The 27,534-nt window shown below is 38.7% G+C and overlaps 1 protein-coding gene across 1 annotated transcript in view; it reads left to right on the top strand.

Annotated features, from left to right (window-relative positions):
- ASZ1 (ankyrin repeat, SAM and basic leucine zipper domain containing 1) overlaps positions 1-26,848 on the top strand; it is a 41,203-nt gene extending 14,355 nt beyond the window's left edge. Inside the window, exons 5-13 of the mRNA XM_005146106.3 lie at positions 6,638-6,749; positions 7,010-7,144; positions 9,588-9,697; positions 13,195-13,270; positions 13,611-13,667; positions 19,061-19,173; positions 23,976-24,081; positions 24,509-24,622; positions 26,572-26,848. Coding sequence (XP_005146163.2) covers positions 6,638-6,749; positions 7,010-7,144; positions 9,588-9,697; positions 13,195-13,270; positions 13,611-13,667; positions 19,061-19,173; positions 23,976-24,081; positions 24,509-24,622; positions 26,572-26,724 — 976 coding nt within the window. The 3' untranslated portion in view covers positions 26,725-26,848. The remainder of the gene's footprint in view (positions 1-6,637; positions 6,750-7,009; positions 7,145-9,587; positions 9,698-13,194; positions 13,271-13,610; positions 13,668-19,060; positions 19,174-23,975; positions 24,082-24,508; positions 24,623-26,571) is intronic.
- Positions 26,849-27,534: the final 686 nt, after the last annotated feature.

Below are 27,534 nucleotides of genomic sequence, written 5' to 3'. Positions count from 1 at the left end.
CTGTTTAAGCTTCATTTTTCTGTTCCAGGCTTAATGTACTGACCTGGAGTGGTGAAACTGGCTCCCAAAGCTTCTGAAGGTGCTTCCTGTTTGTCTGAAGCAGCGTTCAGTTTGCGGATCAGTAGACTAGTGTCAGATTAGTGTCATGTAGCATCATTTCCTTGCTTTGGGATCGCAGTAAAAAAAGATTGAGACTAAACTCGTAAGGTTAAATTGTCTTCTACCTGCTATATTTTTTGTAATGTAATACATTGGTCTAGTTAATAAACATATATCCAGTTAGGAGTCTTTTTGTACTTCTCAAGATCACCAGCCTGAAGTACTGAATTTTCTGTAGGTACCTCCCTGATGGAAGGAAACTGTCTAGATGAAAGACATCTTCATCTTTCTCTTGAATTTTCTAGGAAGATTAACATTGTCTTGCTTGAGAGTGAGATCCCAAACATGTGGATGTGTGTTTTTCAGGTGTGGGGAATTCTGCATCACGGAGTCAGCTTAGTGGTAATAGACGGGTGTTCGGGACATTTTTCAGTCAGATTGCTAGCTGTCACTGTATCACCTGGTTTTGTTATGGCTTGTGCTTATCCAGAGTAGAAGGCTCTAAGTGGTGGCTTTTAGAGCTGTTCTACTCGTCTTGCTCCTTTGTGATTATATTTTGTCCCATCTTTTTGACAGGAGAAGTGGGCCTGTAAAAAGCTCTGGTTGTATCTTTGTGTAGGTGTCACATACAAAATTTTGGATGCCCCTAAAAACTGAAAAAACTTTTCATTTTGTCTTTTTCTCCAGCCTTAACATAAAAGCTGGGAGACCTAAAGATTAAAACAAACAAGAAAATATCTTTTCATTTGCATGAGACCAGTGAAGAATTTCTTGGTTTTTATTTAGGTGCTGCAATAGCTGGAAGCAAACATAGCAGACATGCTTAATCAATGAATTGTGTATGTCTTTCAAGATTTTTGTTTATTTACAGACTGTGACTTATGTATCATGTTCGATATGGGCAAATGTCATGGTGCAAATCGTGCCACACAAAGGACTTTGCAGGCGTTTGGACAAGAAGGTCATCTGCAAGCTGGTTTGCTGAAACACAAATATCTGTACAGTTTCCGCAGATGATGAAAGGATTCTTCAAATCTTTTATCCTGATGATTATCACTCCAATTTTATGTACATTCTTAGATTCCTGAAAGATTTACCAATTAATTTAATTTCTCTTCAACTTTAGCAAAACCCAGTGGATTTGGCATCTTAAATCTTGCTGTTGTACTTGTGGGATCTCCTTGCAGGGTTAGGAGAAAAAGATTTTTGTTTTTCCCTAATGCCCCAGTCTCCCTCTTGTGGACGTACATGTAAATGGATCTTGCTTTCTGAGGTGGTGGCCAAAACACTAAACAGTACACTCATATATGTATTGGTATGTAATGCAGTGGCAAAAATGAACCCTTGCTCACCAACAGGGAAGTGCTGGTTGGAAATGTGATGCTCCAGGGCAGCCTTGGTTGTAGTGATAATGAGATGATTGAGTTCGAGATCCTCAGGACAGTGAGAAGAGCGTGCAGCAAGCTCACTGCCCTGGACTTCAGGAGAGCAGACTTTGACCTCTTCAGGAACCTGCTTAGCAAGGTTCCATGGGATATAGCCCTAGAGGGCAGGGGGGCCCAAGACTCTTGGTTAACATTCAAGGATCACTTGCTACTAGCTCAGGAGTGTTGTGTCCCAACTAGAAGGAAGTGCAGCAGGAAGGCAGGAGACTTTGGATAAATAGGGAATTTCTGAGGAAACTTCGAAGGAAAAAGGAGGCTTATAAAAGGTGGAAACAAGGATAGGCAACCTGGGAAGAATACAGGAATGTTGTCTGGGAAGCTAGGGACCAAGTTAGGAAAGCTAAGGCCCAACTGGAGCTAAACTTGGCTAAGGATGTGAAAGATAACAAGAAGTGATTCTATAGTTGCATTGCAAATAAAAGACAGACTAGGGACAATGTGGGCCCTCTCTGGAAGCTATTGGGATAACTGGCTACCCTGGATTTGAAGAAGGTTGAGGTTCTGAATGATTTTTTTGCCTCAGTCTTCACTGGCAAATGCTCTGACCGCACCACCCAAGTCTTGGAAGGCAGATGCAGGGACTGTGAGAAAGAAGACCTTGGGCCCACTGTACGAGAGGATCTGGTTCGAGACCATCTTAAGAACCTAAACATACACAAGTCCATGGGACCTGATGAAATCCATCCATGGGTCCTGAAGGAGCTGGCGAATGAAGCTGCAAAGCCACTGGCCGTCATATTTGAAAAATCATGGCAGTCAGGTGAGGTTCCCAATGACTGGAAAAAGGGAAATATAACCCCCATTTTCAAGAAGGGGAAAATGGATGACCTGGGGAATTGCAGACAAGTCAGTCTCACCTCTGTGCCTGGCAAAATCTTGGAGCAGATTCTCCTGGAAGGCATGCTAGGGCACATGAAAAACAACAAGGTACTTGCTGACAGCCAGCATGGATCCACTAAGGGGAAAATCCTGCCTGACCAATTTGGTGGCCTTCTATGACGGGGCTACAAAAGTGATGGACAGGGGTGGAGCAGTTGATGTCATCTACCTGGACTTGTGCAAAGCGTTCGGCACTGTCCCACACGACATCCTTGTCTCTAAATTGGAGAGACATCAGTTTGATAAGTGGACCACTTGGTGGATAAAGAACTGGCTGGATGGCCACACACAAAGAGTTGTGGTCAGTGGCTCGATATCCAGCTGGAGACCAGTAATAAGTGGTGTCCCTCAGGGATCGGTGTTGGGACCGGTCTTGTTCAACATCTTTGTTGGTGACATGGACAGTGGGATCGAGTGCGCCTTCAGCAAGTTTGCCGATGACACCAAGCTGTGTGGTTTGGTTGATACGCTGGAGGGAAGGAATGCCATCCAGAGGGACCTTGACACGCTTGTGAGGTGGGCTGATGCCAACCTCATGAAATTTAACCACGTCAAGTGCAAGGTCCTACACCTGGGTGGGAGCAATCCCAGACACAGCTACAGGTTGGGCAAAAAGGAAATTCATGGTAATCTTGCGGAGAAGCACTTGTGGGTATTAGTCAGTGAGAAAATGAACATGAGCCAGCAGTGTGCACTCACAGCCCAGAAAGCCAACCGTATCCTGGGCTGCATCAAAAGGAACGTGATCAGCAGCTCAAAGGAGGTAATCCTGCCCCTCTACTCTGCTCTCGTGAGACCTCACTTGGAGTATTGTGTTCAGTTCTGGTGTCCTCAACATAAAAAGGACATGGTACTGTTAGAAGAAGTCCAGAGGAGGGCAATGAGGATGATCAGGGGCTGGAGCACCTCCCGTATGAAGACAGGCTGAGAAAGTTGGGGCTGTTCAGCCTGGAGAAGAGAAGGCTGCGTGGAGACCTCATAGCAGCCTTCCAGTATCTGAAGGGGGCCTACAGGGATGCTGGGGAGGGACTATTCATTAGGGACTGTAGTGATAGGACAAGGGGTAATGGGTTGAAACTTAACAGGGGAGGTTTAGGTTGGATATAAGGAAGAAGTTCTTTACTGTTAGGGTGATGTACTGGAATGGGTTGCCCGGGGAGGTTGTGAATGCTCCATCCCTAGCAGTGTTCAAGGCCAGGTTGGACAGAGCCTTGGGTGATATGGTTTAGTGTGAGGTGTCCCTGCTCATGGCAGGGGGGTTGGAGCTAGATGATCTTAAGGTCCTTTCCAACCTTAACTATTCTATGATTCTGTGATTTATGCACACTGTATATGTTTCCATACTGAAACAGCTTGTAGCCTTTGAAACTAAAACTCAAACATTCAAATAGAAAACTGGAAGTACTGATTGTTCATGTTGGTGAACCTTCTAAATGTCATGTTTATTGAATTTTACTTAAAAATGGAGAAGCTTTTTCAGTGGCTTTACTGTTGAGTTTTTGCCTTGATTTCAGATAACCTGTCTGCAGTGCTGTTCAGATGTAACTACTACATTATGTTCTTTGGAGAAAAGACTGTTCTGTATACTCTGGAGTTCAGTATTTTTTTTTTAGAGAAAGCAGAAGGTAATGTTAAGGTAGTAGTATGTGCAAGTTAAAAAAAAAAGCCAAAAATGTTACAAGCGGAAGAAATTAAATTATTTTGCAGTCATATGTAAGTACTTCAAAGGTGATAGCATGGAAAGCCTGTCAAAGGCTACCTGCCACGTAATAGAAGTAAGTGTGGGAGTGAGTGTCTGCAAGTGTGATTTCTGTTGCTACAAATTAAGTTAAAATTATCGTCTGTTCATCCTTTTAAAAACAGGTATGTATAGATACCTGAAGATGTCTATATGTATACATCTGTATCTGTCTCATCAAGTTACAGGAGCAGACTGTAGGGTCTTCTGTATTGTTTAAGTAATCATCATAGGATTATACAGGATAATGCAGGTCAAAAGGGACCTCAGGAGGTCACTAGTCTAACATCTTCATTAAAGCCACCTCTGCTGTGACGTTTGGCTATGTTGCCATCTGGTCTTGAAACCCAGCAAAGATGGAGATTATTGAACTTTCCTGAGCAACCAGTTCCACTGCTTGAGTGTACCCCATTGTAAAAATGTGTCCTTATGTTCAGCAAGAACTTATGCTTTTGCAGTGGTGATGGACTAAATTGAACTTACGCATGTTTTTTTCATTTCATTGTGAAGTTCCTTTCTCTTATTGCCTGTAAGTCTTGAAGACCTTTCCTTGTGCTTATTTTCAAGTGATTGGCTATTTTTCCCTAAGATTCTGTTAAATTTGTAATATGACTGGATTTTTTCAGTGCACTTTTAACTGTGCTTGCATAAGACAAAATATTATCCTTCACCTAATGAGCAGTAGAAAGGAAAGATGGTCAGAGCCTTCTAGCACCTCTGGAGCGAGTAAGTTCTGTTATTTCATGACAGCTGCTTTGGTATACATATGCTTTTGGTGGTCCCTCTAGTGGTCGGTATTGAACTTACTATTAAGAAACTTGAAGAGCGATCTTCTCTCAAGTATAGTCTTGACAAGAGAGAATAATCTTTTGACGGTACGTTTTTGACACAGAGCTGTAAATTAGAAGCAATAAATGATAGTTTTTCAGGAAATATGTTTCATTTTAAGATACAATAAATTTTAGCTGAACATCACTAGTAAAATATTTTAGCTTAAATCTGATTACTTCATAGTGACCAGAAACTCCTTATCTTTCCCCTCCAGTACTGCTTTTTTTTTATTCTACAATTTTATTCCACCAGAGAATAAGTGTCAAGTATCTGGAAAGATATTTTTCTAACAGGAGCTTTTGAGCAATAAGTTTTTTCTCTCAAAATATGCAGAGCAATTCATAGTGGCTTCATCTTACAAGCATCTCAATAGAAGCATAAGATCAACAGACTGTTATCATGGGTTTGGCATATAAGAAAAAACAGTAATGGGGAAGGTGGTGTCTTAAGTACTTTCTCAGCATTTGTAAGAATTAGTAATGTATGAGTAATATATGTAGGAGAGAAAGCTTCAACACGTCACTTCTGGGGACAGAAAACAGAAATGAGATAAAGGAAAAAAATATTTTGATATGCATTTAATTTTACTACTTGAAAAGTTAAGATTTTTCAGTTTGGTATTTGTTGTCTGAAGACTCCTCCTAGGCATACTCAGGTTGGGGTCTGAGTATTGGCAGTACATCTGCATTCTGGCTATTGCACTGCTCCTCTGCACACCCACAAGAGCTGTGTGACTTGAGATTCTTTTGCTTACATAGGATTTATGAGAGATGGTTTTGCATGTATGTACATAGTTGTTGTTCTTAATAATTCTTTCTCTTAAATATTTGGTTATGATTTATAACTTGTCATCTGTGAAACTTCATATTTCTCTTCAGAGCTTTGATGTAAATTGAACTGTATGTAGAATACATCACTTAAGATGTATCTTTTAAAAATAATTTTTGAACTAAAAAATTAGTCTCTGCCACCTTTTTTAATACTGAGGAGAAAAAGGGATGATTTGCTGGTATTCTCTGTTTTCAGTAGAGTGAAAACTGGAATCGGCAGTTAATGCCCATTCCCTTTTCCTTGCGCCAGGCTGTGTGCTAAATGGGAGGCCTGCTGGGTCTGTGGCAGCAGCAGGAGGGATGTCTGTGAAAACTGGGTTTGTGTAGTTTGTAACCAAACCACAAATGGTTTAGTCACCAAACTGCTGTGTTTCATATCTGGGACATGTTACGGTTGTGTGCTACCTTAATTTAGAAGTGATAAAGGGTTTTTTTTCTTTGGTTTATTTTTTTAACTTTTTCTTCCAGAAGTACTATAGATTTATATTGTAAGCTCCTGGAAAAGAGTTGCTTCGTTTCTTCAAAGTTTCCTTCTTATGGAGGACAACAATTGCCTTCTTGACTTTATTTCAATCAGAAAATAAGCATAAACTCTTAAAATATTTTAAAGATTTCTAGCTGGGCATAAATGAGTTGCTGAATCTATTAAGTTAACTCTTGTGCTGAAGCACAAATGTTGTGTCTTGGACATTCACCCTCTGCTTAGTTCTTCTGCAGAACTGAGAATCTTTACACAGCTGAGATGCTTTGCTTGATAATGCAGTTGGATTTTGTTATCCAGAAATAATTTTTTTCACTTGTCACATTTTTTTCAGGAGACAAATGACTCCCCTGATGTATGCAGCTCAAAAAGGCTATTCTCAGGTTGTTGCTCTTCTTGTCGCTCATGGAGCACACATAAATGCCCAAGATGACAATGGATATTCAGTAAGTGATTTACTTCTTTGTGTTGTAATTAACAATAAAAACATTAAAAAGTAAGAACCCACAAGCTTATTTTTAAGTGCAGCATTCTCTGAAATACTAATTGGTATATTCTTCTGCTTTAACACCACTTTGAGATTCTTTTGCATTAATTATCTTTGCGTCCAGATGCTGCCATGTAAGAATTTTGAAGGTTACATTATTGATTGAACCTCTTTCATATTCCATACGTAAACTTGGTAAAAATGAGTTGTTCTTTGCAGGCATTGATATGGGCAGCACAGCATGGACATAAAAATGTAACTTTAAAGTTGCTTGAGCTGGGAGCTGACAAAAATCTACAGACTAAGGATGAGAAAACAGCAGCAGAGATAGCAAAAATCAACAAATATTCAGAGGTATTTAATTTCTCTTTGAAATGCAAATTCTGTGTTTTGCCTCAAAAATCTGATCATTAATTGTATAATTTTCTGTAGGAGTGTTACTTTAATAACTAAATTATAGCAGCTAGTTGAATACTTACGCTATTACATCTATATAGACTATTAAATCTATGTAGGTCTGTTACCCCAGACTTTTCACAGGGCTGTAAATGCTATGTAGAAATGTTTGGGGAGCCTTCCCCCCACCCCCTTGGAATTTTTGATTCAGATTTAGAATATAGAACAAGGGATTATTCATGTTAGAAATGTTGAAATGAGAAGTAGAAAAAAATAATATGTTGGGGTTTTCCTGTTTGCCAAAGTGTGTGAGAGAACGTGGGTATCTAACTAGTTTGCAGTGTATAGTTTCTAATTGAATTTGGAAGTGAAAAGGCTAAAGCTAAAAGCTGGGGGGGGGGGTTGATACTGGCTATGTTCATTCTCAGGAGGGAAGGTGTAATAGAATGCAAATTGATCAGATCATTGGAAGAGCAGCCACTAATTGTCAGTGTAGGGTGAGAGCTATTGAAGGTAACATACAGTCTTCTAAAAGGAATCTTTTCACTGCTGTTACCAAATGATGCACAGTGGATCAGTCAAACCAGCTTTCTGTGTATTTTGCTTTGAGTTGCTCTTGCCAATGATGTGGCTTTTGCAGTGGCTCCTCAAAAATGTATAATTCACTCAAATGAATTTTAGTTCACTTTACAGTTTCTTTTTCTTTCTTGGCTTTTTTGAAGGTTTGTGGGTTTTTTGTTTTTCTCTGTCAGACTCCAGGGCTAAGCAGGAACAAAAATGGTAACTATGCACAAAGTTGTCAGTGTAGGCTAGCAAGATCACTGTCTGAGGCTCAGTGATCTGTTAGCTCAGGTTACTGGAAGGGGCTACAAATGCATTCTGTCTTCAGTAAATTACTTGTTCATCAGGCTATGGCCATATAATCTTATAACACAACTTTCTCTGACATGGAGGGCCTACTGGCTCCTCTTGCTTGGGAGATGGATCTTGCCTCTTGACCTGGAACATGAACTTTCACTCAATTACTGCAAAGTCTTGCAGATGATATTGAGATATTTAATGGTCAGGAGCTTCTTCCACCTCGGGGATCTGCTCTTCAGGCTGTTAACAGCCCAAGAAGCCATCATACAGACTATGTCTACAGAAACTGTATCTGCGAGGGGAGATATTTTTCTTACCTACTGTACTGGGTTTGGCTGGGATGGAGTTATTTTTATTTCCAGCAGCCTCTATGGTGCTGTGTTTTGGGTTTCTGACCAAAACAGTGTCATTAGCATACCAGTATTTTAGCTGTTGCTGAGTGCTGGTGAAGCATCAAAGCCTTCTCTGGTTTTCATTCTTCTCCCCCCTCTCCAGCCTGTAGGCTGGGAGGGAGCAAGAGGTTGGGAGGGAGCACAGCCAGGATAGCTGACCCCAGCTGACCAAAGGGATGCTCCATATCATGTCATGCTCAGCAATAAGATTGTGAGGAAATTAAGCAATGTAGCCATTGCTTGGAGACTGGCTGGGCATTGGTCTGCTGGTGGCATATGGTGAGTGATTACCGTTGCATCACTTAAGCTTTTGGGGTTTTTTTTCCCCCTTCACTTACTAATATGCATGTATCTCAACCCATTAATTTTGTCATACTTTTTAACCTTCTGATTCTCCCCCATCCTGCTGGGGGAAGATGAGCAAGCAACTGAGTAGGGGCTTATTTGTCAGCCAGGATCAACCCACCATTCATACATGTATGTATGTATGTGTGTATGTGCGGCTGTTCACCTGAATTTCAGGAAAGTGGCTTCACCATTATTTTAGGCTTATTGAGGTTCTACTTGTTTTGCTGATTTTTTTGATTAACTATCTCAAAACTCACACAGGGGCTGTTCATTTTCTGGATTCCATCACTGATGCATAGTGACGTCTGGCAGAAGGCTTGCTTCTGTAATCAATTGAAAGAATCTCCATCAGTCAGATACAGTTAAATTAGATTGTCAGTTGTAAATTGCTTAATGTTGGGTCCATATATGCATTGGAAATTGAGATATTAAAATAGTTGTACACCTCGTGCTCTTATTATTGCCTTGAGTTTGTAGAACTCTTGTCTACAAACCACAAAAAATAGTATATTGCTCTATTGCTGCTTCTGTAGTGACAGATACTAACTTTTTTTGACTTAATTTAGATTTGCTGTTTTGCTCTGTGTCAGTTCATTGTGGTGGAATTCAGAAACACTTTGGATAAACTGTGGGCTTAGTCTTAACTGTTCATTGTAGTTTTATGCTTTAGAGAAGAAATGCTATATTTCATGTTCCTTATAAGTAGTAATTTATGATAGAGCTGTTTATCATCTTACTCCTTTGTATTTCTTTATGCATTTTGAATTTGAATAATAATTAATTCATTTTGGCTCTTCCAGCTTTATAATTTACTATCTTTGGCTGCAAATCACTTGCAAGGGAGATCCTATGAAGCAATTGAGGAGGCTATCTACAAATTTATGACAGCTGCCTCTGACCAAGGAATTGAGTAAATACAGTGTTTGTGTAATTTTACCTTATAAGCATTCCTAAGAGATTGTATTTGTTTGTGTCAGTGATTAAATTGTACTGATGTGTATTGTTGGAGTGCTACCAAGAGTACACAATAAGTATATTAATGTACTATTAATTTTTCAAGATTGCAAAGTTCCTTTGCATTACAAAGAGCTTGCTGTAGATCTTTCATTCCTCTCATTTGGTGTAAAGTATTGTAGAGCCAGGATCCAATGTCACTTCAGTTCATTTCAGATCCTTTAAATGTGTGTGCTCCCCTCTTGCATCTTCCTTGTTGTTCCAAATTTGACATTAGTTTTTTTTTTTAATGCTTTCACTGACTGCCTGTTTTCATCTTCATGTCACTAGGAAGAGCTGTGCCTTTTTCTTTTTTCCTGCATATATCTGAGTCAGAAGCAGCACACAGTTACATAGTTAAGCTCTAGAACTTTTTGCATAGTGTGCTTCTGGCCCTGAAGCTTGTAGGTGTCCTGTGGCTGAAATCAGTCCCTGCTTCAAAGGTCTCTCATATTGTTTCATCACAGAACATGTTGGTTAACAAGTTCTCAACAAACCATCCACTTACTTCCTGGAGCTTGAATTGTGTGGTCTTGAGAAGGCAAATTCCAGTGCTGATAGCCTGTTCTGGTTTGTCAGCTTGATTCTGTATGTCCCTGCTCGGCCGGGTCATTCTGAATTTTACATGCCCTAGTTTTGTACCATTACTACCATCATTGACGGCAGTTCACACTGAGGTAGTCTCAGACAGAGTACCTCAGTTCAGACAAAGCCGCATGAGGTTCTGTTGCTAGATGAATGTATATGTCAGTCAGATTTTCATTCTCTGATGCTTCAACCACAATCATCTTAGAGATACTTCAGATTCCTAAAAGTGTTCTGGCTGTATCTCCCCATCTATGAACCGTGTCTCCCATGGCATCTGTCTGCCCCTTAGGAATCATCTTTTGAGTCCCTCTGTACCTGACAAGAAGGTGACATTCTTTTAAATAGGTCAGTCTTCTGGTACTCTTCACAAAGACTCATACTCCTAGATAGAATATGTACTTAATGACCTCAGTGCTAAAACAGATTCTCCTTTTTTTAGCAGGTTTGGGTTCTTTAGGAAGTTCCACAGGCTTTTTCTGGTATAAGGAAATAAACTAACACTGTGCAGCAGTTATCCATATAGATTTAGTGCTGTTGAAACCTGATGGTGGCTAGAGGACATTCTACCAGTGTCTGGTTAGTCTTGGTAAGTTTTTAAAGTCAGACACTCCTGAAGCCCACTTAAAATAGTTTGTGGCAGCCAGATGTCTAGCTATGCAAATGTAATTCTGTATTACAATGATTGGGCTTCCAGGATTTCACAATGTGCCAGTAGTCTTTATCTAAACAATACTGGTTTTCTCTTGTCAGATGAGAAACTGATTTGTTTTTATGAACAGACATTTCTGTCAAGCTGAAGGATTTTTGTATTAACAGTAGCTAGTTCTGATGTTTCATAACTTTGAGCATTTCTCGTAATGAGTGGAACCCTTGGTTTCAGGAAAGTCCCCTGGAGTATACCAGATGTCTGGCTGTTAAATGCCTGTTCTTACAAATACAGTTTATCCACTTCAACACACACACACATACTTGCCCCCAGTGAGCTGAATTTTTTCATCTAGTGATAGTCAAGAGGTACACTGATGCCTGTGTTTATTCCATCATAGCTCCTTGAGCTCTCCCCTCAGTTGCTCCTCGTGCCTCACCTGGTACTGGATACGAATTGTGCCCTGCCACGCAGTGAGTATAACTTGTCATTGATGTTGTCATCATTTAGTCATCCTTAGGTAGTGAGTGTACCTTCAGTCATTGCTATCTGCCATCCTAATTAGACAGTTTTCCTGACTCCAGAGCCCTGGACTATACAAGAAAACGCACATACATGTCAGGAATTTGCATCCTTCAGCTCCTGAATTAGGCCCTTTGCTGGTTCAGGGACTTTCAAGTTACTGTCCAGTTGCTGAATAGCCCTTTCCTTGATCCTGGGAAAAGCGTCCTTTCCTTGCACATTTAGCAGAACTGAAAGTCTTGAGTTACCCAGGGGCTTCCAAAATCTTTGCAAACTGGGCACTTTGAATGGCTAAATAAGAATATTTGATCGCTGCAGGTCATTCGTACACTCTCCTCTTGCCAGTTGAAGGGCATTGGCTGTTTGGATGTATGTGTGAATTGTTTACTTCACAGACTGTTGCTGTCTGTGTTGAGAGAGGGAGGAAGCATGCAATGGTTAACACAGTAGGGATGATGTCTTTAAACACAATTAAAATTATTTTAAACTTATTTATTTTTCCTGCTGATGGAAGGCACTCTCACAGAATTATTGACTTGAGACAGTGCAAGTTGCATAAACTCCTTTCATATGTGATTTAGGGTGTCCATCTCATAAAAGGATAAGTATGCTTAAATATCAGTAATGCAAAGTTCTCAATGTCCAGTCCTGAAATATTTTCTCACGTATTCAGAACAATTTTCAGAGAGGCTTGGTTGGTTGGTTTGGATTTTGTTTTGGGATTTTTTTTGGGGGGAAGGGGAAAAGAGGATGGAGTCAGTGGTGTTTGGTTCCCCCCCCCCTTTTTTTTCATGTATACATAGATACACACATTTTATAGGACCTCTTTTAAGTCTTTAATGTGCAAAGAGGGCAAACCTTGATTTCAGGGCCTACAATAAGACTGAGCAAACTATCTCTTAAGTCAGGGTTTTGGCAAAGGACTTGCTGTAGTGACTGCAGTGGTCCTTTCAGCATTTCATCTGACTTGCTTTTGGGTTTAATTCTGTTCCTTACAGTTCATCTGATTGTTGAAAGCTGTTTAGATATTTTCCTCTATATTTTTGTATCTTTTGGTAGGCAAGGAATCAAAATTGATACTTACCTTTGCAAATAAATGTTAAACTCTGAACCTACAGTGGGTTATGCCACTTCCTAGGCCTGCCTTCTGGGCAGTAGTCCTCTGACAGCTAATTTCTTACCAGTCTTTAATCATAGACATTTTAGTTTCCTGGTAAACATGCTTTTTTGTTTAAATCGAACCAGAAGGGAAAGAGTTGTGGGCTGAATCCATTTTATATGAATGTTATCTCATAAGAAGAAATAATTATCTTCCTTAATCCCACTTCCAGATTTTTCAGGCTTCCACAACCCAACTTGAAAGTTCAGTTGGAACATTTTGATACTTAAAATAATATTTATCTATGAATAATTGAGCCCTTTAGGCTCAGTTCAACTCATTGGACAGAAAAGCCATTTCTAAAATTTTGATAGATTAAAAAATAGATTAAATTGTACTCCATGATGCTTATGAGATACTACTGTCATCAGTAGGCCTGTGCAACATTAAGTTGGTCCCCAGTTCTCTGCCTGGGGAGCTTTTCTGGAGTACTTTGTTCTAGTGGTCTTTTATTAACTTCCACCATTTTTGTTTCATATCCCATTTGTTCTATTTTCAGTTCCTATTCAACTTTCAATGACATGGAAGTGTTTTTACAAGGTCTTGGTCTAGGACACGTAATAGGATTATTCAAGGTAAGTTTGTGGTTTATCTGGTATCTGTTAAGTGATGCATGAAAGCAGAAAGTACCTACAGCATAAAAAACAAAGTTCTGTCACTATTAGTCTCTTAATTCAAATAAATTTATTAAACAGAAGTTTAGCTAAAAAATGTTAAGTTGAAAGTCAGTGGACAGGATTGGATTGCTTAATTTTAATTATGTGCATTAGTCGTGCATTATGTGATGTTTCTAAACTGGAATAATGGTGTTGTGTGGCTGGTTTCATTTCTGAAAACTGAAGTCAAACATAAGTGAAAACTGTTTTCTTCTGAAATTCTTTTTGATGAAAAAAGAAAACCCTTTGTTTTATACAGGAAAGAGATACAACTTTAAGAGAACTTCTGATCACACAAAAAGATGAGTTAATACAGGTCAGTTTACTACTTTAGAACTTCATTTAGTTTTCTCCTCTTTCTTTTTTAATGTCTTAATCTTTATAAATGCCTAAACTTGTAAGAATTCTGTTTTCAGAATCTTCTGCAACTTCTTGAGTTTTAATATGAATATAGACAGACCTTTTCTAAATCCCACGGATTAGCCTTGATTTCTGATTTGAATTCTTGCATCTTTTTTGCCTATGTCTGACTACAAAGTGGAAGTCTGCAGTATTTGGAAGTCCTCAGTATTTCTTTGCTGCAATGATGTGGAAGTTGGGTTGAGCAGGAAGTAGTTCTGTTTTAAAGTTCAGTTGTTACCATTTTTGGTATTTAAGTATGTTTTCCCATTTGGTATCAGTTGAAATCTGTTGGTATTTCATTGTTATTGAGGACTAAGTGACACGTTATTACAGGATTTCAGTTTCCAGTGGAAAGAGGGTGGTTGCTTTTCCTTAGTCTTTGCTGGAATTATTCCTGTGGGAAATGAAAGACTTCCTGTGTTTACAGGAGGATGCCATAATAAAATCCAACTGTAGGAGTCTCCTTGGGACAGCGAAATACTTCAGGCCACAGGATTCTTCTGAGCACACTGTACCTGGTCTGAGATACCAAAGATACCTCATTGAAATAACTGACTCAAGCCTGCTATTGATGCTGGACGTGTCCTCCATGTCTGCTTTACTCACCCTGTTCTGGTACCAAGGAGGCATGTGTTCCAGCAGCTGGAACCAGCATTAGCATATAATGTTAATTATTACTTCAGAGTTGGTGTCACAAGGATGTTTTGCATGAACTTTTGTCTTGTAGCTGAGTAAGGTTTAAGTGTTTTCCCAGAGGTCAGAAATAATTCTGTATCTCAGTGGGTGCATGTACAGGGAGCGTTATCAGTGAAGAAATTATTTAAGAGTTCACTTAGACCTAAATATTATAAGGCATGTCAGCATGTTCTGATGTTGCTGCTTTTCTGAAGCCTCAGGGTCATGCTGAATGGACAGCATCTGGGTGTGGGCATTACATGGACCCTAAAGCCCCCACTGACAGGAATTTTGCTCTTAAAGGAGATTTTTGTAGCTTTCTTCTTATCACTGTGAGCTGCTGTGTTTGTCAGGCCTGCATTAAACTTCAAATCTGGCTGTGTATATGTTCATATTGATCACCTGGTTTGATGTTTTAATCATTACTTGGTTTTGTCCAGAGACACTGGGGGAAGGAAAGAGAATTGTGGACTTCAGTAAAGGCTAATCCTTACGGTTCCTTCATCAAAGAAGGAACTATAGCTTCATATGAACTGATAACCTCCGTTTCAGTGTTTCAACGTATTTCAGAGTCCCTGTTATAAAGAGGGATTTTTTTGATAACTGAAATAAATACCTGGGTCAGCTTGTCTTCCACAGGAGGACAGTATCTATAGGAACAGAATTGTTTTGCCTCTAAACTGTGTAACAGCAGGAAACACTTCCTGGAAAATAAGCCATGCTTTGTACATGGATGTAAATTAATTAGTGAGTCTTCAATTGAGAATTTAAAAAATGACATAACACTCCTGCCTTATTAGCACTTCATAAGTTACTCTAAATTCTTGATGCAGTTTAGTTATAGAGCTCTGCTAACAGTTTCTCCCCACGCTGCTGATAGAACAAATCTAATCTGTTTCCTCGTTAACTCCAGAGTTGAAAGTTTTTAGTGTGATGGCAGATCTTCAGCTAACATCCAGCTATTTTAAAGAGCCTGGATCTTATTACTACAAAGATTAATGATGACCTCTGATGGATGCCTCTGAACCAAGCTGCTTTGTATCCAGAGAACTGGGGAGAAATCCTGTCACTAATATGATATGATACACTTTCCTCCATCAAACAATATCAGAAAAGATACTTTCTCTGTAAATATCTTTATCTGTATTCTGCACAGAGCCTAAACAATGACTCTTCAAAGCTGAAATCCTCGCATTCCTTAAGCATATAAACTGTTCCATACTGAGACAAGTCTGTTCAATATACTGGGACATGTCTATTCAACATTAGAAGGTTGTCTGATTCTATGCTGCTTGTAACCCTTGGATATTTTTTTGTCTGGATTTTTTGGTTGGGGTGGTTTGGAATACTTTCTGAGCATTTGTCTCAAAAGACAGCAACAGAAGTAATTTTACTTCTGGATGCATTTAGGGTATGAAGGTTCTTTTCTTACATGCTTATTAGTTTAGAATAAGAGAAATTGGCATCTTATTCTGGATTTGAGAATGCATAATGACAAGTTAACACATCAAAATTTAAACTATAACCCAGACATTTAACTTCATCATTAGAGAATTGTTAGGTCTGTGTGCTTTTATGCTACAGTTCCAGGATTCTTCTTCCTCTGCCCCTCCTTCCCTGCAAAAGCATTTAATATTTGGCAGAAGAGTATCAGCTTATTTAAAATAGTGGCCACTTGGGCAAGTTGGCAGTAATGCAAGAGTTTATGTGTAACTTCTGGTTTTATCTGAGAAATATGTCATCTTTCATTTCCATCTAAAGAGTAACAGAAAAGTCACGTTGATGCTGGAAAAGGAGTTTGGAGCATGGATTTTCAGGGGCTGTTTTTTATTTCTGTATTTATTTAAGTAAAAAGTAACATAGATGCTAGAGTTGGTAGACCTAGCATTATTTCACAGGTGTAAGCAAGTTCTTGTACAACACTTGCACATTCTTAAATGTATGGCCACTTGACAATAATATTTGTGTTATTTGGACTGCAGAGTATAGCTGAACTAACACCAACTTAAAACCTCGCTAATCTGTAAGGAAGAAGGGCTTCTTGCACCACGGTTGTTCCATGTATTCATCATTGCATGAGTAGTCAGGTTCTGGGTAACCCTTGTGTTCAGCAGTGGTTGTCTGGAAAGGTAAAAATTGTCTGCTTTGGGAAATAGTGTGGACTAGTCTATATGTCTACTGTTCTGCACGTAGTACCTCCAAATTCAGAATTACTGTGGTGGTGGTGAAAAAACTTTATCTGTGATGATCTTTATCACATTCTTTACTTCCAAAGCCATATCTTCAAGATGTGGTGTGGTACTCAGTCACTGATCCATTTGCAGAAGGATTGAATTGTTTTATTTATAGGGAGAAAAAGTACAGTGTCTTCATGATAGAAAACTGTATCCTTATTTGCTTGCTCTAGGAATGAGAAGATGGAGTCAAAAGCAAGCCCAGTTCCTGCTTTAAGCAAAATAGTTTTAATATTCAAGAATAACAACCAACTTACTCTTGGGAGAGCTCATTTGATTTGTTGATGATAATTAAAAGTAAACTGCCCTTGTATTTATTGGCTTACTTCTGCATTATGAAATGACTGCTGTAATGCTTTGTAACCATTAAGAAAGCATGAATTTATACCAGATAGGGCTCAACAAGGCCTGAGTACTAATAAATTGAGCAGACTTACAGCTCAACATAAGCAAAGTTAATTATTTCTAGGAAACACAGATCTTTCTCTCTTAAGGCTGCTAGTGATATTTACCATAGAGACTTCAGTATAATTTATTCAGGTACCTGTGGCAACTGTTGGAAACTCTATAAAGTTCTTGACACCTGTAGTTAAACTCCCAGTTAATCTGATTGGGATTTTACATTACTGAAGAACTTACTTGTCCGTAGACTTGTAATGATATCGACTTATGACATGGTTTTGAAATGTAACTATGTGCTCGCAAGTATGTTGCCTAGCGTGTTAGCTGTGAATTCTGAGCACCTGGTGGGGAGCCTGGGGGACTGTTTTGTGGAGGACAATGAACACTAAACATCAGGAACGATAGTCTCACATGAAGCAAGCATTTCTCTAAGTACCTTCTCTTCCCTAGGATAGCTGCTCAGCACCATCTGAGGAAGTGAGACTGCCTGGTGTTTGATGTGTGTTGTCAGCTGCATGTCCAAAGTTCTTTCTGCAAATATTAAAAAAATCTGGGAGACTACAAACACTAACATTTTACAGATTTCTGAGGCTACAGCAGGGAGCTTCAGGTCCTCAGAACATCAGAGAGAGTCACATATGTTCTAGCTTTGAAGGCTGTGGGATCCTTGTGGTCTTAAATTCCAGAATGCTCCGTTCCTGCTTCATCCAGGTACTCGGCTGGAGAGTTAGGAACAAAGTCATACTTGGACCTGGCATTATGTGATTTTTCACTTGTGTGGAGAAGCATCCTTAGGGCTGTCAACATCAGAAATCCTGTGTTGCACAGCAGCCTTTCAGATGAGCAAGGAAGAATATTGAGGGTGCCACAGGAACATTTCTGTTTTAACAAATGGGCAGCTTTTTTTGTTTCTTTATTTGTGTTCTACCAAAAAAATTCTTAGCCTAGGATTTAGATATGAGTTAATATGTAATCTGAGATAGTTCATTGATAACACAGCTGACAATGTTTTCTGTCTCAAGTATCACTTGGATAATCTCAGTTACATGATATATATCTTCTGAAGAAAATTGTTCTTTTCAGCTAAAAGAGATAAAAAGCCGTGAACACTTCAGAACTCTTCTGTTGTTGTTTGCAGCATTAGCCAAGAGTATAGAAGATGAACTGATTTGAGCTTAGGGACTGTATAAACCCATGTCAGGTAGTAGTTAGGCTTTGTCTTAGTTTGAGGTCATAAATCTGTTTTGAGTTTATATATACTGTCCTTCAGATACATAAAAAGGCTTCTTTTACAGGCTGTTTTGTGGTAGAAACATCTGGCTTGAATGTCTTTTTAGCAGATTGTGCTCCCTCTGCTAGTTTCTGATTGTCTGAGGCTTTAGAGATAGCACCAACTAGATTTCTGTATTGTAACTTACGTTTTGAATGAGATTCTGTAAGACAATAAGGTTTTACAAAGATCTGTCATATCTTCTGAGGCCGGTTTAACTGGAAGAAATGCACACCCAAAAACTTGGAAAAGCCCTTCTTAAAATCTGCCCTCTTTCTGTAAAATTCTGCCTTTGCCAATTTATAGTTTCCATTCTTTCATCTGACTTAACACTGTATTACTGTCATGGTGATTGGTTATTTTGCTGTAAGAAATGACCGAGATGATTCTGAAATAGATGAGCCCAACATCCTAACAACACTGGGGTGCTCACAAAAACTGCATTTTTTCCCCCCTTTAACAAACCTTAAACAAATTGTCTGAGCATCCTGTACAATTTCAGTTTGGCTTTTCCTCGGGTCTTGTAATTTTGTTTTGCATCATTGAATAGTTTCTGTGGTTTTATTTTGTTGTGGCAGTTGCATACTTTGTAGTTGCTTGCAATAACTTAAAAGCAATTTCTTTAACTCTTTAATAATTAGAAGCTTGCACAATAAATGGTACTGTCCTGTTATATCAAGTAAGTATTGAAAGTGAATTATATTTGGAATTACTCTTTAAATTTAGATTGGCCTTACAAATCCTGAAGATCAGCAGAAACTCCTAGATGCCAGTAATGAGCTAAAAATGGAAGAAACAGGAATTGGAGATGTCTCTGAAGTCGCGAAGCTAGAATTGAGGTATTAACTGTATATCTAAGGAAATGGAAGTGAAATATGAACTATTTAAGACAACTGCATTGTTTTCTGTAGCTCAGAGTAAAATTCTCTCGCACCTTATCCCATAAATAACACTCGTGAGAGTACACCAGTTAGCGGATTATAAGGGCTGGTGGTAGTTGTGTTTTGTACAAAGCTGGAAGCATAGGTTCCTGATGTAGGAATCTTGACTATATTGTTGTTACGTGACATTACTTGGGCCATCTTTTTGAGTGATGAATTCATTCTTTGTACCTCAAAGTTTCACACCCTTGCTGTGCAGAGTTTTCACTACTCGTATCATAATTTCTGAAGCTGGCTTCTTGGGCTGCAGTATTAAATTATCTCTTATTTTTTCTGGTATGCTTCAATGAGCAGATTTGGTTTTATTTCTCTGTGGAAATGGTGTCTTGCCCTCCTTGCTGCCCCATGCTTCAAGAGCAGCATGGAGCCTTATAAACCCCATGTGATGTGGATTCTGCAGTTCTCCATTGTGTCTGTAGATAAGGCAGGCACTCTCAGTCTTGCAGTCAAATTTGTCTGATTGTAGGGTGAAATAAAAAGGTATGGGAGGGAGAGATGCATATATGATTTCTGCATGGGGCTTTAATTTTCAACTGATAGATTTAAATTACTTGTACATGTCTACCTTAATTCATAAATGCGACTGCTGTATTCAGGATTTTTTCCTTGTTCTTCTTTTCCACTGGACACAGTTTTAACTATCTTCTAAAAAACCTAAGTTTTTTTAATTACAAATTTAAGAACTTCGTAAGATGTTTTCTGTACCATATATGTATCAGTAGGAATAGGTTCATAAGGAAGCTGTTCTGTAAGAGAGTGTTACTCCTTCAAACTTCCATTCCAACTTGATATTTTTCCCATTACAGTTTTTTTCTTACAGCCTTAAGCGTCAGCTCTGCAATACCTCTCATACTTCTAGTATTGTCTTGTGCAGTCCCATGAAAGTCAGGCCTACCTGAGCTGAGAGGAACATCCCTCTGCTTATTAAACTTCGTCAGTCCCTTAAGCACTGTTAGAGCGCTCTCCACATCCAGTACAAAAAAAAAGAATGAAGGTTATAGTAGAGGCAAACGTGTCTTAAGATTTCTTAAACCCCTTTTCCTCTACTTGTGTAATTTTTTTGGTTTTTTTTTTCCAGAGACCTAGACTTGAATTGAGATTCTGTGCTTATATCTTTCATCTTTTTACTTCTCAAACCTACAGAAGAATAGCTCCTGAAAATAGGATTAGTTTGCAGTTTTAATTTGCAAATGTTTTAGAAATAGACTAGGGCAGAAAACTGCTGCTTGCCTTTCCGAGGCTTTAGTCAACTGAACTGTGATTGTTTAGCCTAGAGAAGACTGTTTTAGGGATACTGCTCCTTCCTTGTACTGTAGCTGCACCAGTAGTAAGTTAGGTTCTCTGTGCTTGTTCCTTCCTAGTTCCAGCTATCATTTGCATAGCATTGTGTTGCCTTACTTGCAGTGGCCCGGCTAGAGTGGTACTGGGGGGAAGAAACTGCCTTGCATCCAATCTACTGATAAATAACTTTCTATGTCTAGAAAAGCCAGGGTTCCTCCTTAAAGTGTGTGCATCTCCCTGTTGACTAGTGACCTGACAGCTGTGCTGCTACTCTGCTAGCTGTTTTTGACTCTCCAAAACACTAAGAGCAGCTCTCTGTATTATTTGCCTACTATAAAGCTAGACTCTGTTAGTTAAGTTGTTCACTGGACCAAAGAATGTGCTTGGGTTCATCCTGTACACATCACCATATTTTCAGGCAGCTGAATACACTATGTATTAGCAGTCATGTCATGATGTGTTCCTGCCATAGCATTGTCTTTTGTGCCTTGGTTACATGAGTCTGTCTAGTATGTACTTATTCCTACATGCACCGATTGCTCCTGATTCTGGTACTGTGCCTGTATTTATATCCATTTCTATGTTTACGCAAAGGAGAATTTTTCAGGCTGCTTGAGGTACATTTTGCAGTATGATGCCAAGTTTGAGCTGCAGAATATGGGAGGACATGCAAGGCACTTGGAGAAGATATTGAAAGACTGAGATGGGCTGGGAGAGCAGAGTGTTCATGTCCTGATACAGGACCTTGGTGCTGCTTCTAGTCTGTGAGGAGATAGCATTTGATGGATGAAACACTTGATAAATAAGGAATTGGTTTGATGGTTGCACTCAGAGTTATGATCAGTGGCTCAATGTCAAAGTGGAGACCAGTGATGAGTGGTGTTTCTTAGAGGTCAGTATAGGAACCAGTGCTTTATAACGTCTTTGTTGGTGATATACAAGAAGTTAGCAGTTCACTGTACATGTGGCCAAATGCAGTTGAAAACCCACATGATGCCCAGTACAGTCCTGCACACCAATTACATATGTAATTCCTGGCAGAGTATGGGTTTAGATCATACATATTTCTCAAAACCAGAAAATAATTGATTGATTGAAGATTGAAGCACACAAAATATGACAACATTTCAGTTATGGCAAGCACTGCATAGTTTTCTAGAAGATGTTTGACATGTATTTTAGGAATCTGACCTTGAGACTAAAATCATAGGCTATGTTTACATGCTATTATATAAAGATTTTACTTCCCACTTGCTCAAAGTCATTCTGTGAGAAGGAAGATCAGTCATTAAGTCATAGAAAAACTAACATAGTAGAAAATGTTGAACTGATTGATTATACACTCACAGAGTGTCTAGTGCTGTTTAGCCACTGGTGTTTTGACAGCCATTAATTCTTTTTAAAAGTGGTTTTTCTTGAAAACTTTATTTCCATTTACAAATATAAGAACATGTCACTGCGACAGATACAACATTTCTATGAAATAGGCTTCTAAGATCTATTATTGATATAATAAACACATATGAGAAGTATAAATGTTTTTCTTTTCCCTTTTTTTTTCCCCTCCCCATGTCATGGCCATGACAACTTTATTTTTGCTGCGAATCCTTCCAGAATTCCTCAAAATAATTTCCTTTGTGATGGAACGCAGAAGTTGCCACAACTGATCCTAGCCAGCTAAAAAATTATCCTTTTAAATAGAAGGAAATTTTCATAGGCATGGCTTGACTATAGTAACATGGGAGAAACTTTCAGACTGTCTCCAGATGTGATTATTTCTTGTGTTTGGCTTTACCCTGAGTACTCAGTTGGGTTATATTGTTCTGAAATAAATAATAATTTCTTTTATAAAAACAAGCAAATATGCTTCCTTACTTCACCATCTTCATAAAAACCATGGACAGTCTTGGTTTTCAACCTCCAGCACTCCTACTGATGCTTCTGTTTATTTCCGGTTTAAGTGTTGAAGTCTTAAATGTTCAGCAGTGTTGCAAATCACACATGTCCTGAACAGTGGTGGAAACTTTGCTCACTAATGGTCTTGTGCCAGAGTTGAAGGAAAACACTCTCTGAGCTAAATTCAGTCTGTTTAGATACTTGCACCACATTGGAAAGCAGCTTAGTTAGCTGTTTGGGAAATGTATGCCTTTTTGCAATCAGAAGCAGCAGTAAGGTGATATATGTTGCATTTAGGTTCGATTGCCCTAGAGAAAAGAGGAATGGCGGGTCTGAATTAATATATTCAGATCTTTCCATAAAGATAACAGGAAGTTCTGCTATAGGAACTTAAAGCTGTGTCTTGTTCTGGCCCTGCTTGTTATTCGCCGGAGTGGCTCATACATGGTGGAATCTTTTTTCCTGGAGATACAGGCACTTCTCAGGATTTGAGAGCTCACTCTATAAAAACAAATAGCTGATCTTCTTCCTTGTCCTCTTTTCGTCTGCCTAGTCAATGGCAACAACTTTCTGGCCAGTACTATGACTGATAAATAACACTTTCTGAGGCTTCCAGTAAAATAAATTGAGTCAGTGTCAAGTGGGAGCTCCAGAAACTTAGCATTGAAAGTAGTCTGTTAACTTTTTCTATCATTTTCTCCACTCTTCAGAGATACTGATAAAACTAATTTTCAGGATTGTCTTCCTGCTTGTATAAATTGTCTTTGAAGTAGATAACATCAGAGATTTTAGGCTTTGAGGAATGTATTTCCAGAACAAAAGTCCAAGTTAGCGTTACTGGATTCTTTTTTTCTTCCACTGTGCTGGAGACTAAATGGTCATTTCAGTCCTGACTCCAGACTACAAACCAGACTTTTCTCCCACCATCTGCATCAAAAATGTGAGCTGCAGGTCAGGAATATTGATATATCCCCATAAAATTGACTGTAAATTCTCTATTTCTGGTGTTGGGAGACTGTGACCTGTATGCACACATGCACATGAACAGTGTTGCTGGTGTTGTGCATCGCATGTTACAAAATTACTTGTGCAGCAGCTAATGAAACGTTGTTGACAGTACAGAACTGATGAAAGATAAAAACAGAAATGGAGGTTAATAGAATGTTTCCAATAAGCTTTGGGGTGACACTTTTTTGGTTTTCAGTACGTCTTATGAGCTGAATATTTCGGATAGCACAATGATTTCTTTTGTCCTTCCAAAAGAGTGGAGAGGTGGAGACGTGGGAAAAGGTGAGGGGACACAACACACCACACCACACACAGAACCACCCCAAAACCTGCTAAGACTTATATGTAGTGTTATACTACCCTATATTAAAATACAGGGCTACAGGATTAATACTGTTATGCAATGAAATTGCATGTCTGACTAACCAGCCAGTATTGGAAATGCATAGGTAATAGTGAGCATGCAAAAAGTTACAGCCTTTAACAGATAACAGAATATCATTTTATTTTTGTAGTGGAGATGAATTCCTCAAGTTTCTGAAGAAGTTGAATGAGGAGTGCCATAAGCTGACCATTCTTGTGCAGACCGTGAATAAGCATTTTCTCAATCGTTCCCACAAGGTATTCAACCAAATTAACAAAAGTATTGATTTAGAGTACGTTATTCTAGAATATTATTCTACTTTGCAAAGTGAAAAATACGAACAGTCATCAGCCAGCTTGAGTATTATAAAGTTAGATAGAGATGTCCAGTGTTCTTTCTCTAAAGGACACCTTTTTTTAAAGGATTGATTTCAAAAGGTTAAGCTACACAAAGAAAGAAGATAGAGTTGTTTCTTCATGTTTCTGCTGAGAGGGGAGTTAGGGTGACAAAAGGTTTGCACAAAGGCTATTTGTAGGAATAGTGTTGTGCAGAAATTGTACAATGAAAACCCAGTGTAAATGCAGTTACAAACTTTTTCTGGCACTGTGTTTTATGATACGTTGATTAAGGAATATTAAGTTAAAATTTACAGTAATTCTGGCAAATAACTGTAGCTATTAATAGATGGTGCTGCAGTGGACACCAACTGCAAATTATATTGGAGTCTGCAAAGACCTGGTTTGCAGTGTTGAAAAGCTGGGAGAAGAAGCTGCCAAACTGCAGGACCTGATGGAGAAGGTGGGTATGGGCAGGTGAGGCTTTGAAATACCATGTACAAGTTTCTCCTTGCAACTCCAAATGTGACATCCATCAGTGAAATGTACCTTTGTTGTCCCAGAAGTGGTGTCATTACTTGCTGTGCAGAACACCAGTGTACACACAGAGTTGAGGTATTTTGTTGTCAGCTATTTTGCAAAATAGGGTGCTAGGTGGAAGCCTCGCTGTACATTGTCTTGGTCTGCCACAGATTCTTTAGCAGTAGCTTACACTTTGCATCCACTTCTCCCCACCTATACCTTCCCATGGACAGAAGAAGAAATAATCTGGAATATTCCACAGCAGTGTGGAAAGTCTGCATAGGCAGGCACAGTCTTTTTCTTTCTACCACAGAAAAGAATTAAGTGGACTGTATCCCTGTGCTCTTGGACAACCACTGTGGCATGAATGCTGCTCTGAATACTTACACTCTTACTTCTTAATTAAGGAATCTTTTGTTTGGAATTATTGACTCACAGAGAAGTTACTAAATTTTTATGGATTGAATGGGAAGCATCCCAGATAACTCTGGGATAACTCTAAAAGAAGAGGGTGGGAGAGGTCAAGGCTAGATGTTAGCACCACATCAGTCATTCTCAAACCAACACAATGACATGCTCTTGTCAGAAGGGGTCATTTTAAGTAATAGGCTAGTAAAAGGAATGGCTGCTGGGACAGAGTAAATGGAGCATCAGTGTCAGAAAGGAATCTGTTGCTGAATGAAGCCATGTGGAACTCAGATCTTGGGTATAATGCTACTAATGGAGTTTCCTGTAGTTTAAGTAAATTTGGTGTTACATAACAGCCTTCTCCCAATAAATCACTGAACACTAAATATATTTAAGAGGTCGATAGAGGCTGTGGCAAAGAAGTTTTTTGCTATTTGTGTTCCCCTTTTTGAATATGCAGAGATCAATTGTATGTATATATTTGCCTCCTGTATGTACAGGCTAATTACAAGGGTTGAAGGGGATCTGAGTTAGGTGCCACTTGACTTTGCTGTCTTCTGTACTTAAGGTTTTATAGCTGTCAAGATGAAGCACAGTGGCTCTGTTTCCAGTGTTAAACAGAGGTGTTAGACAACCTTCTGAGTACTTCAAAAATGTAATTCCTTTTCTACTAAAATACTGTAATGCATTTCATTGGTGAAGACTTTAACACAAAATACTTTTGTGCTGCTTCATTTATGATGGGTCACTCTTCTCTGAGTAGAGCACTGAAACACATGAAAAGTGCCATTTTAAGTGAAACAGTTAAAACTTTTAGATAATAAATTTGTATAAGTTACCTAAAAAATTTCAATACTGTTTGCTAAGCTTAGTCATTACAGACTTTGCCAGCAGTACATGCCTGTAGCATACAGTATTTGAAAACACAATAAATAAGATGGCCTTGCAGGCATTGTAAACCAAGGTAGGATAACGGAACCTAACCCTGGTGCACTTACTGACAGTGCTTCACTCATCTTCAGCGTATATTCAAACAGCCACTTGTAAGTCACTTTCCACTCTCCATTTAATTTAAAGGAAGTCTAACCTGTTGCTTATTTAACTTGCTTTATTTTTTTTAATGAAGAGTTGATTTAGTAATTAAATAGAAAAAGTTCTGGTTAAAATACTTGATTGGAGTTCGAATGTTTTGTGACTAGATTTTTGTAACATCTATTAGCAGTGCGTTTACTCCTGAGGAATTAGAGTATATTAAGAGTTTGGTTTTCTAATATATATTACATAATGATTGAGTACTGGATAAGATAAAGGTTTGCACACATTTATTTCAACTGAAGCAGGGCAGAAACAGAAAGAAACAGTATCAGTCCTAGATGCATGCAGATTCTTCGGACTGGGTACCTTAGCACATACTTAAGAAGCTTTCACCCTAACTTTTTTTTCTTTGTTGCACTTTTTACTTTAACTTAACATCTGCCTCAGCATGAACAGAGGAGTGACCCCAGACAAGTGAAACTTCCAGAAAAAGCACCCACATTGGAAAAACGATTAGTAAAAATGGGAGTGGTAACATTGCTTGGATTTGGTTTTTTCTTCTTTATAACCAAGGTAGTGGTAAAGAAAACATTACTTTAGGCTTATTCTTGTGAATACTTTTGGAAAATGCGTTCACATTGCAGTTTTGTTTGGTATATGGAGCTGAGCTGAAGTCAGGAGAAAATTTGTGTAGCTTCTCATCATACATGTACTGTGTGCATCCAGTAGGTGCTTTGATCCAGAAATAAAGTTAATAAAAACCATAACTGCTGCTTAAATGAGTCTTAGGGGGTTATTTTAGAAATTACTTTTGGTATAGACTGTAGGTTTGAAATTGTCAAAGCCACTTTTCTGTTTGGGCATAAAGCTGTAATTATTGCTTACTAATTACTAGTTTCATTTTTACCTTTAGCTCTTGTTTAGAGGTGAACATAAGCAAATAATTTTGATCATATCATATGTTTGTATTTAAAATTGCAATGCACATGTGGTTTGGGCTTGAGAGGAAGGGTTTAGAATATTTTAAGTATCTCATGCAGTTCTGTGGTGATAAAGACCTCTTTTGCAGTTTTTCATATGAATCTATCATAGGAAAAACTTGCTGGTGAGGTGAACTTCTCTTCCCTTTGTCACAGTCACAAGACTGTGAAGATACTGTTACACATTGCCTGAAAAGTCATTTTCCACTGAACTGGGATACTCAAATGATGCCTGAAATCTGTTTCCTTGGGGATTCTTACTACTATTAAGAGTTTTATCACATCTATTAAAAGGATTATAGCAGTCCTTTGCTATAAGAATGCAAGCAACTTAGAAGGCATAACAACATGTTTTTTTCCTGGTCTGGTCTTCCACGACAACAGCTTCATGCTTAGAGTAATTTTGTCTTAATATTCTCTGTACTTAAAA

This window comes from Melopsittacus undulatus, chromosome 5 (genome assembly GCF_012275295.1).
Source record: "Melopsittacus undulatus isolate bMelUnd1 chromosome 5, bMelUnd1.mat.Z, whole genome shotgun sequence".
Classification (NCBI taxonomy): Eukaryota; Metazoa; Chordata; class Aves; order Psittaciformes; family Psittaculidae; genus Melopsittacus; species Melopsittacus undulatus.
Note: the sequence above shows the minus strand (reverse complement) of the source record. Positions and strands in the feature narration are given on the sequence as shown.